Source organism: Pavona decussata, unplaced genomic scaffold, assembly GCF_977016875.1.
Source record: "Pavona decussata unplaced genomic scaffold, jaPavDecu1.1 SCAFFOLD_27, whole genome shotgun sequence".
NCBI classification, from domain to species: domain Eukaryota; kingdom Metazoa; phylum Cnidaria; class Anthozoa; order Scleractinia; family Agariciidae; genus Pavona; species Pavona decussata.
In genome coordinates this window covers 73,597-85,000 of record NW_028145450.1, presented here as the reverse complement: position 1 = coordinate 85,000, position 11,404 = coordinate 73,597, and the positions used below count along the sequence as shown (strand labels likewise).

Below are 11,404 nucleotides of genomic sequence, written 5' to 3'. Positions count from 1 at the left end.
ATCAAGTGCCCTTTTGTGAAAAAAAAAAAAAAAAAAATCAATAAATCAATCAATAAAGCTACGTGTTCTACATCACGAGAAAGTCGATTAGTTTTGGTTACTCAGTTAGTTGCAGAAAGCGAAACCTCAGCCTAGCACGTGTTTCGTGTTGTGTTTCATTTATGACGCAAAGATGCCAAGTTATCGTTTACAAATTGTTGCCGAAATTTAGATAGGAAAAAAAGGAGTATAGAATCAAAAGCCTTTTTATTTTAATTTCTTATAATAGCAACTCCAGTCAAAATTGAAATGTAGAAGAGGAGAAGGGAAAATAGATATGAGTTGAAGGAGGAGGAGGAGGAGGAAGAATAGGAAGATAACTGTGAAATTTGCCCAATATGCGATCACAGGATTCCCCTTAAACGAACGCACGCAAGACTCTTTGCGTCGATGTAACGATTGTGAAGCAATCACAAACAAGGATGAGAGAACACCAAAAATGACATTCTATCTCCCTAGCGACGAAAAGGATAAAAACGAATAACGCTGTAATAAAAACTTTGCTTTGTGCACAGGAGCCGTAATTAGGGATGGAGACCGTAAGCGTGGGGCCCACGCGTCCCCATGTGTTGTACAAAAAAAATCTATTTTTAGAAAAAAATTGCGCTACCCTTCGCGTCATAAACCGAAACAGATACACGCAAATTTGCGTGGGGCTACTACCTTATATGGAAAATGGGAGTGAAAGTCCAGTTCGGTTTCGACAAAATTATATAATCTTTAAACTTTAAATGTGAAAATAACATTTAATTCCCATGAACATGTTCAAGTCCCTCCATCTAACCTTACTAAACTACAGTTGTAAATTAAAGCATTGGGGAGAACTCCAGGAAATTATCCTGGCTAAGTGGAAAACAATAAACCCTACAGTACAAATATAAAAATATTCTTCGCAATGCTGATTTATATTTAAACTTCAATTTTATTCGAGAGGTATGTTTCAACCATTAATTTTAAATGGGTGGTAAGTCCTTGAGGAGACGAGTTAAGGCCATGGTCTCAAGCGTTTCTTCGCGCTCACTGGCATGATTGATGAATATTCGGCGCATCCACCAAATTTTAAACTGTCATTTTACGAGTGTATGGTTTTACTTAATAAGCCGGAAATAGTTAAGCATAAAAAATCTTTTAATGCCGAGTGTCTGTAAAACAGGTAATGGCTAAAGTTAGGAATTACCGAGCGAAAGGTTAAAGAGAATTCAGTCTATTGGCAGAAATTACGTAGTCACGGTAAAAGCTAGCCTCCAACGCAGTCGTTTTTAGGGGAATCGTATTACCTCCTTTGTGTGGAGGAGGTAATACGAGTCCCCTTATGAGGAGCTTTGAGCAGGAAAAAAAATCCACCCAGGGGTGCTCTTAATATTGTGCGCAAGGTGTCATCGTATGCCTGGAAATGTAACATGAAACAGCCACAGTATATTATAGTCACGCAGTTTCATCTTGGGCTTTCGAGACAAACTCGTGCCTTGCGACGCGCAGTGTTTTCCGGAGTGGTATTGTATGATTTTCCACGGTTAACTGCCGATTTTACCATTGGTTTGCCTTCGTTTTCATAACATTTCCCAGCCCAGACTGTCACAAAAGAATGGAATTTTTTGTATTTATCGATAATTGCGGCGGGCAGCAATTCAATTTATTGAATAACAGCAGACCACTTCCTCTGCTCGAGGATTGTCCTTTACGCATGCATATTCGACTTGGTAAGTTGTATCTACCATGAAGCCGAGGAAAATAGTTCTTGGGTGATCCTTTTTTATTTTCTTCACCTGGGAATACGATGCTCAGATAAATCGACGCCAGCTTCGATAAAATAATGCTGACTTCTGAAATTGAGTTGCATTAGTGTGAATTGTCCCAGCTTTGTCTGTCTTTGAATGTGGCTAACAAATTTCCTCTCAGCATTTAACTCAAGTATCATAGGATTGAAATGTCGAAAAGCAACGTATACGTTTAGGAATTAGAACGATATTTTGGAAGGATGTACCTCTTCAGACCCGAAGTCTTGTTGAATCTTTGTTATATAATGGCGGGAAACTGATCGAGGTTGGGAAACTCGCGCGTATTCGTCATGGATTCACGATCATATAAAAGCAAGGCAAGGCATTGGTGAGTAGTGAAATTTGTAAATAGGCTATATCAACTTTAAGAATCTGTTTTTTGAACTTATTGTATTGCATAGCTTGGCTCTTCGTTATTTATTTACTGCACTGTTTTTATCTACCGGGGCGCCACATTAATTCAACTATCACCGCGCGATATTAATCCTGTTCCGCTTTACTTGGGTAGTCAGTTCTTATTGAACTCTTGTTATCTGTCGAGCAGACTGCTTTACTTGGGTAGTCAGTTCTTCCCAGAACTGTTGTTATCTGTCGAGCAAACTGCTTTACTTGGGTAGTCAGTTCTTTATTAAGCTGTTGTTATCTGTCGAGCAAAACATTAACCAGCTAACCTCGCACTATGAACACTAACTTAGGTTCTGCTTTAGCTTATCGAGCCGAATTCTCTGCTTCCACCAATTAATATCGCAATAACCAATTCTGCTCTACTTGGGTAGTCAGCTTTCTTTTCAGTGAGCTGTTGTTATCTCTCTGTTATCTGTTGTTATTGGTGTCGGTCACAATCAAATGCATCCTCCACTCTTTATATCCAGGCATCAGTAATAGGCTTTGTCAATAGCCAAGAAACCGGTTGCGTTTTGACGAATGTAAGAGCGTATAAAGTTGGTATAATTTTTTAGCGTATTTCTGTCCTGGTTAGGAAGTCTATACAAGTAGCCGGTAGTTGTTCTGCTTCTTCCTTTGCATGGCCACGAAACTTGATTCCAATTTTTACAGTTCAACATTAGCAAGAAAACAGTGAAAGCTGACAGAGCTCAATAAGCTTATGGAAATTGCGAAAACTACGTAACAACTTTGCAGCGTCATGACTTTCCACAACTGTTTAGACTTTCTTCATCAATAAATAACTGAGCTTTAGACATTTTCGGTACTATTTGAACCTTATCGTACTGTCAAAAGTGACGGAAAGCAGCTGAGAAAAAAAATAACTTAAGTTACGTGTCTGAGTACACTGATCCGTAAAGTGTAAGCTTTTTACATTCATGCAACTGTAGCAACGTACGCAGCGCCACCGTTTTAGCGCTTTTTTGACTTAAATGTGATAGTCATATCATCAATATGCTTTTATTTCAACTTTCCTCGTTTTCTTCAATAATTACCTTTTCGTTGTGAGAGTCTAATTCCTTAAATTTGGGCACTGATAAAATATTCCCTGGCAGAATTTTAAAATTTAGACGACATTTTGAACGGGTAGAAAAAAATTTCAATTTCTCCACGCGCGATCCTGACCAGTTACACGCGTGCGCGCACTCGCGTATGGCGCAATTTTTGTCTAAAAATGGATTTTTTGGTACAACACATGGGGACAAGCCCGTAAGCCAAAATGGCATCTCTCGTTACGGTCTCCATCCCTGATTATGGCTCCTGTTCGTGCATGAACTGATGACCGATTTAAATAAAGAATGTTCACCAAGATGCGCGTGTGTGTGTGTGTGTGTGTGTTTAATTTGTGTGCGCTATTATTAACATGCACAATTTAGCAGCAAGGAATCAATGAACTGGAGTGTTTTCATTCGGAGCACTGTAATAAACATAGTCGACAAAAGACTGTTTTGTTGTTTTACAGAGCGGTTTAAGCGCCAATAAAGCTCAACTGACTTAACACAATAGCCTGGGAAACGGTGCGTGAAAGGGAACACTAGACTCGTTTTTCAATTCCCCTTGAATGTTTGGGACCATCTTGTAATAAATAAAGTAGAGGTGATGACGATGAACGTTTTGAGCGAAAGAAGTCTTTACACTTGTTTGCAATTGCAAGGAATGGCTAGGCTTGAACGTTGGCGCTTTCATTTTGAAAACATAATAGGTGTTTAAAACTACCAGTCAGCTGATAGGGATTACTATGAACAACAGCGGGCGAGCTTGGGCAAGACTATTGTTCCTCCTTCCTCTATTGTATAGGAGGGACTCGCGTAAGTAAACCAAGCCACTTATTAGCATTCAGGAAGGCATCTTACCTATATCACCTAGTCCATTGCTGATGCTTATCTAGGGGCTTAATTCGGTCCCTCTATTACTACTTTAATTACTGCCTCAAGTCATTTAAGGACGGTGCCTACTTTTGTTACTGGGCATACGTTCTGCGCATCTCAATATGCTCGGATTTCCCCGGGGGGGGGGGGGGGGGGACTCTCATATGAAAGGGAAGGGGAATCTCGTCGTCTCGCTTAGGGGTGTAAATTTCGGAGTTTGGTCTCACTTACAGTGTTCTGGGAACAACGCCATTATATTTAGCCGTGAAGGTCTCGTTAAGGGTTACACGGGAAGAAACATTTCTAAGAACATTTCTAACGACCATAACGCTTCCGACATGCTACTTATTCCTCTCGAACTCATCAAATCTAATCATGACAGTGCACGCAAAGTTAGAGAGGCATGCCTCTTCGACAGAAGTCAAACTCTTGAACCCCTAGGTATTAACAGGAGAGATGAGAAATAAACATTTTTCCGGTCTTTCATCTTCCTGAGTTATGTAATAGACTCATTGAGACGTATTTTGTTATCGTCTTCCACGTTGTAACGTTAGCTATTTTGCTTATACCTATTTACCAGTTGTATTTTCAAATTTCATGTTGTAACGTTTTTTTTTTTAATGTCACTTTAGACTATGTTTTTTAAGTATCTATTGTAACTGTTTAAAATGGTAACGTATCTTGCCACAGGGTCAGTCTCAAACATACCCTGAGGAAGAAAGGCCGTGCATTTTGAAATATTGGAAAATATACTTCCCTGACCGTGAAATCAACCTTGCTCTTTTTTCAGATTGTTTTCTTTATTAAGTGTCAACAAAGGCTTGGGCCACGCCCAGATTGGTATCCTATAGGGGTTTATTTCAAAATCTCCGACGAGCTTGCCCGCTCCTTTTATGCGAGACTCCCACCTCCGGGTGGATTTCCTATGGGTGGTGCCTACTAATACAGGGGCAGTTTGCGAGAAAACAGAACTTAGCAAGTGCTCTTGGTATGCAAAAAGAAAACCGGGAGTAAACATGCATTTTTCAAAGATAACAAAGCCTCAATTTGGAAAAAAAGCCATACATTGCTTTGTATTTTACTGCTTTTTAGAATAATAATAATAATAATAATAATAATAATAATAATAATAATAATAATAATATTATTATTATTATTATTATTATTAAAATATTCGAAGGAAAATTGATATTTACAAGTTAAAAGTAGAAAAAAAGAATAGTAAAAAACCTATTTACCATTCAATTGTGATTAAAGAGAGTATCATAAAGCACAACAGAGCTATTTTCAAGCACAATATTTAAAAAAAAAAAAAATAATAATAATAATAATAATAATAATAATAATAATAATAATAATAATAATAATAATAATAATAGAAACATTTCTAATGCGCAAATTTCGTGAAATGTTCAAATGTGCAGACAAGATTAAAAATGATTTAATTATACAGAAACTGTAATAATTGTTGCTTGATTATCTCTGAAAATGCGTGGCTACCCCCAATGATCTTTTTGGACTTGAACAGACCTTGCCAAGATCCCCTTTTTTCGTATAGTCATAGGCTGCGCAAAAATACTTCTTTACTAGGGGGCACCGTCCTTAAGTTTTCTTTTTTCCGCTTTGTTAACTAAGATACCGTAAATTTTATGCACGAGGTTTCACGTTTATCTCCATTTGTGATCGATAAGTGTTGTTATCTTTTATAATGAAATTCGTTTCCCAGTTAATTTCCGACAAACAAAACCATTGAAAATCAGGCACGAAGCTTAAGAAGATTTAGGAAAAATTTTCCTGCGCGTAAGTAAAAAGAACATGGGAAACGCTTTCTTGCCAAATTACAAAGACAGAAAGAAATAAAAAATGTTATTTATCGTACTTGGCTGGTACGTATAGCAAGATTCTGTGCCCTGAGCAGTGAAAACAACCCTCAGCTAAACTCAAGATCTAGCTAGGGCACATTTTGCATATACGGACCTTCTGACCAGCAAATAACATATACTTACCCCAAGCTATGTCCGTATATCCCCCGAATATGTATGTATGGTTCACTTGAATGATGGTGACGGTGTGATTTATTCCGTGACACCTGCTCTGAAATTCGCTGACTTTCCATCCGTGAGTGGAGGCGCGGTAGCACAGCAGCCACTTAGAATCGTTTCCAACAGCAGGCGCAAGAAACATAGCGAGATTGGTGAGGTAAAACTCGTTGTTGGAAATTATTGTGGAATTGAGCGAAAATCCTAGGAATAAAAAATAAAAATTAATGGTAGTAAGGGAGGTTAAATTGCACAGCAAAGTAACACTTAGACAACAGCAGGTGCAAGGAATTTATGAACAATGGTTATGACTTTAGTAAACAGCATTGCTTGAATTACAATTCTAAAATAGCCCATCGACAAAATTCTGATGTAACTAGAAATACGTGACTCGCAAAACCTCGCGAAGCTGGGGCTGGGTGGAAAACCCTCTTTACTCGTATTGTAGCATCAAATAAGAAGATTAAAAGGGGCATAGGATTTTTTTGATGAGCATGTTCTTTTCGTAGTTCCACAGGCTAGTTTACGGCTGAAAATCTATTTCTGACGCGGCGACGTAATGTACAACGGGCGTCCAGCGCTGTCGTGTTCGATGAATCTATTTCCCATGGAAAATTATTTTACCGCGGCCACAAAACGTGTAATTTCTTCAATGCAATCTTTCATCAAAAAAGATTTCTAAAAGAAAGGGAAAATATTCTGGAGAGATAGTTCTGTATCCAGTGAGTATTGATGAACATTGCAGTTGAAATTTGATCATGCACGCATATTTTTTCCGATGTATGCAAATTTTGCTCCAGACGACGCCAGACGGTCTGACGTCATTCATACTTTGTTTTTCACTGTTGCTAGGCAACTGTGCATACACCTTCTAAGATATAAACATATAAACATATCTATATATAAGTAATCACAAATGAAGACAAACGATAATGTTTTTTACACACCTATATTTCGACTCCGTACAGGAGTGTTCATCAGGGTAAATTTCAGTTGCCCTGCACGCGCCATACTATTTTAACAAGTTTTAAATTTTACAGCCGCGCGCGCGCTCTTAAAGCCTAGTAACTCTCCGATACGCGCGCGATACTCCATTTCACAACAGTTCACGTACGCCTAGAGCGCTTATTCTGTATAAAGAAAAAATCATTGTCATTAAGTCCATGTGGGTCCAGAGCGTTTAGTCTATAGGCCCATTGACCCTCTTTTTCCCTTAGCTGTTCTTCACCATTCACGCGGTCAATTAATTGAATTTTCATGTCACTGAGTCCATTGTGCCCCTCACTCCAGAAATGTTGATACAATACGTCATCTCGTTCTCTCTCAGCCGGTCCCATTCTCGAATTCGTGCGGCTTAGCTCCGCTCGGGCCGGCTCGGTCCGAAAAATTTATTAATCTCGCGTCGCGAGGAAAAAGGCGATAAATATTTCTATGACGATAACCATATCTAAAAAAATAATATAGTCCAAGGCGTTGGTTGTGTTTTGATCACTGTGAGAGAAACTAACATTTTTTTAGAACGGAAATGCTTTATAACAGAAATAGTACTGTTTCCCCTCTGTGGCATCCTGCCCTTACGGAACCATTTTCTTGTGCGCCGTTTTTTTGCTTAGAAGTCGATCAGGCAATGTCCTATAAATCCTGCAGAAAAAGCGGTTCTTAGAGTTGGCGAATATTTCCGATCTTGCACCCTACTTTCTCACGTTAGATTTCCTCTCGTCAGCAATGTGATGAAACATCGCAAAGAAAATGTGTTTTTCAACATTTTAATACGACCTAATTTTGTCTTGTTTTATGGCTGCACGCGAGATCAAGACAGAAAGCGTGTTGTTTAGTTAAAATGATAAATTGAGGATCCTTTCCCGGGTAAATTGTCTGGGAGCTTAACGGAGATTAACGGAGCCCTGTTAATGTATGATATATTCTAAATATTCTTTGTAACAATAATCTGTTATTTATTCTAGCAGTAGCCAGTATCCCAAAAGCAAGAGCCTAATCTTGTAGCCTTTTTTTTTTTTTTTTTTTTGTAAATTTCACCCTTGTAAGGTACCAAAACAAAACTAGCAGGATTCGTCGATGTTTTACCTCTCTGAGATTTATACAAAAAAAGCAATAACATAGATCTCTAACAGTTCTTTTACTCAAAAAGGTAGCCCTCTGGATGCAAAAAGCCAAACTCAATGAAAGATAAAAATACCCCCTTCGGGGTTATTTTTTTTTTTTTTTCTGAAATGTCCGTTTTTTACGTCTGCGATCCTTAAATTTTATGCATATATCTAAAAAATTTCATTTTGCAGGTTTAAAAACTCGCAACTTGCAACTCCGACGCAAATCGCAACTTCCGAATTGGAACTCTCAACTCGAAACTCTACAACTCGCAAATTACCCAGTCCCTTTCTGAACCTAGTACAATTTCTTATTCTTGTACCTGAACTAATGTTCGCTATCTCGTTTAATGCTGGGAACCTGGTACTGGATCCGGTTAAAAAAAAATTTAAGTTCCTTTACAAGATTTCATTGTAAATAACTTACTCTTCAGGTTTGTACGTGTAAAGTTGAAGTTAAAACTGTTTCTTACAACGATACGAGTACTGTTATTAAAACGAATGGTTACTTTCATATTCGAATTCGTTGTCATCTGTAATTGACTTAACTTTTTTTATTTAAATATTTTCATACCTATCTCACATCTTTCTCCGAAAAAAACAGGCGGACAGCTGCAGTTAAAGCCATTTATTTTATCCTCACACGTCCCATTATTGCGACAGGGGCTGCTCTGACACTCGTTGATTTCTGCCGATAAAAGTAATGAATTTGTTGTTTACATGTTGCATTTTTATAACTTAAATATATTGTTAGTTAAATTAGTTAACTCGATTAACTGTGCTCCGTTAGTCAATAAGTCTAGTCAGTCAAAAAGTCAGTCAGTCAGCAGAGGTGATTTAGTCTTCGATAGTCTGTTAAGATATTGGTTTGTCTGTCAGATAACGTGCTGGGGGAGATAGTCACTTAGATGTTCAGTTAAACAGATAAATAAGGATGTGTAATTATATATTTATAAATTATCGCAACGTTCAATCACTTTCCTGGCTGTTTAGTCTCATGTAACAACTATCTCCAGATTCACAGAGCACCGTAGATCTTATGTATAATATTTTCTACGCATTCGTTTTAACAATAATTTGTTGGTTATGACAATAGACTATAGTAAAGATCAGCACTTGTGAATGTTCTTCCTCCTCGATGTATCCCCTGGCGTCACGAGTGGCGTCACATGTGAGCCGTACTGGCAACCAGTACCAATTAAGAACTACATCGAATTAAAAAAATCTTGCTCATTACTTTAAAGGCAATACATGGCATTGCACCCGACTACATTTTTCGATTATCCTGCGAAATCGACGAGGGCGTAGGCCGAGTTGGCCGAGTTGGCCAGTTGGCAAGATTGAGCAGGATAATTGTTTTGTTATTCAGCACATTGATAAGAAAGCACTGACAGGTTTATAGCAGAAAGGGTGATCTTTATTTGTCAAAAAAAAAAAAAGATCAAAAAAAAAATTTATTAAACGTTTTTGCATTAACCATTACAATTCTTTAATTCAGAGCAAACTCGGTTGTCTTCCTTGTGTTCAATATAAAACAGCGTTATTAATAGTTTGGTGTTCTTGCGAGGTCGTTACTTTTTGAAAGCGCTCTGCCATTTTTTTCTCCCCGACACACGAAAACTACGTTTATCACGGTCCTGGAGGATCTTCTTATTGCGCTGAGGCGACGTCATTTTGCGATAACGTCGTCTTAAAATGACGGTTTCTGATTGGCTCAAAAACTGTCATGTAAGCATGATAGCACGTCACTTAAATGAGTTCGGCGCGAACAGATCAAAATTTTTACTTCTGTGAATGAACATGCGACGTTGGATGGTGTTGTTTATTTCTTTTTATTTGAGTTTACAAGGCTTCTGACACTACTCAAGGACCACTTGTAATATTTTTTTGTGGTGAACATGTACCATATACGCAGATACAACTTTTTTCTTAAAGGAATGGAAAAAAGAGTGATTATAAATTCGATTAAGAGAAATTTAAGCCTATTGAAAAGACTTTCTTGAGTGTAAAAACGACCTCTGTAAATAACAATTAGCTTAAATCCCAATGAATTATGGAATTTTCAAAGAAAAAGGATTTGCTTCTTTCATGATGTTTCTTATCTCTAGAAAAAATTGCTTCAAGAGCTCTGCTGCGTTTTGTTTCATGGCTCAGGTCTGTCAATTTGATCTTCTTGTCATAGCGCCAAACGGCAGACTGGGTAATTTTTATGGTATTCTTCGCCCCTTGTTTTTTTGTTTTTGTTTTTTTTTCAAATTTTAAATCTCCACGGCATCTAAGCTAGGATAACAATGCTCTGTTTTCGTTTTTGGGTACTAGTATAGTTGCTCTTTTAATTCTTGCTTCTGGCTTTGAGGTTTATTCATCACTGTTCTCAACTCGCGGCGGTAACAAAATTTTCAATAAAATTTGCTGGTAACATTTTCCAACCGGCTAGCTCGTCTATTTCACTAATGGTAGGTGCTTTATGGACTGTAAATTTTTGTTTTTTCTTTGTTTGACGTAAAAATCGAAGTCAAAAATTCAAATAACACCGAGAAAAAATTTCGCGCACAGATATTTCCATGGCTACAGTTTGACTGAAGTAAGAATTTCTCTTATAAACAGCGCACGATTTGTACTTAATCCGTTTACTCTCTCCAACAAAATGTTAGTATCACGATAAAAAAAAACTTAATTCGATTTTAAGACGGCATTACGGCTTTTTATTATATGGCAAGGTAGTCTTGAGGTAAATCCGCGTGTTCTGATTGGTTTTTTTCTTGGTAGGGATTCTACCACACGGACCGTTTCCATGAAAATGGTCATAAGCCGTGTATTTTTGTTTATGGCAAATCATCGGAAAAAATTTCAGCTAAAAACTGCGAAAACAAAACCTGAAAACACTTTTATTTTTCGCAAAGAAACTACCCAAAAGACTGATTCCAACATGGACCAGAAAGAATATCAGTTACAAAGCAAATCTTACTATCCCAATGATCTAGAAACCTCTGAAGCAGGCATCAGCGAAAGCCAGGAAGCCATTGACGATTTTATAAACAAACAGAATAGTGAAAACAAGAAAGGAAGAAGTCTACTGATATGAGCACTCTACTCCGTTTTATTGAAGCTAATGGCTTAAATAGTCAAAC

General features: G+C 37.7%; 2 protein-coding genes across 2 annotated transcripts in view; both read right to left on the bottom strand.

Annotated features, from left to right (window-relative positions):
* Window positions 1-9,946, bottom strand: part of LOC146485165 (uncharacterized) — an 11,573-nt gene extending 1,627 nt beyond the window's left edge. Inside the window, exons 1-3 of the mRNA XM_085103532.1 lie at window positions 9,898-9,946; window positions 8,848-8,961; window positions 6,136-6,372 (exon numbers count right to left, since the gene is read on the bottom strand). Coding sequence (XP_084959658.1) covers window positions 6,136-6,372; window positions 8,848-8,961; window positions 9,898-9,946 — 400 coding nt within the window. The remainder of the gene's footprint in view (window positions 1-6,135; window positions 6,373-8,847; window positions 8,962-9,897) is intronic.
* LOC146485164 (uncharacterized) overlaps window positions 1-11,404 on the bottom strand; it is a 428,948-nt gene that overhangs the window by 406,453 nt on the left and 11,091 nt on the right. The gene's annotated exons all lie outside the window — the stretch shown is intronic.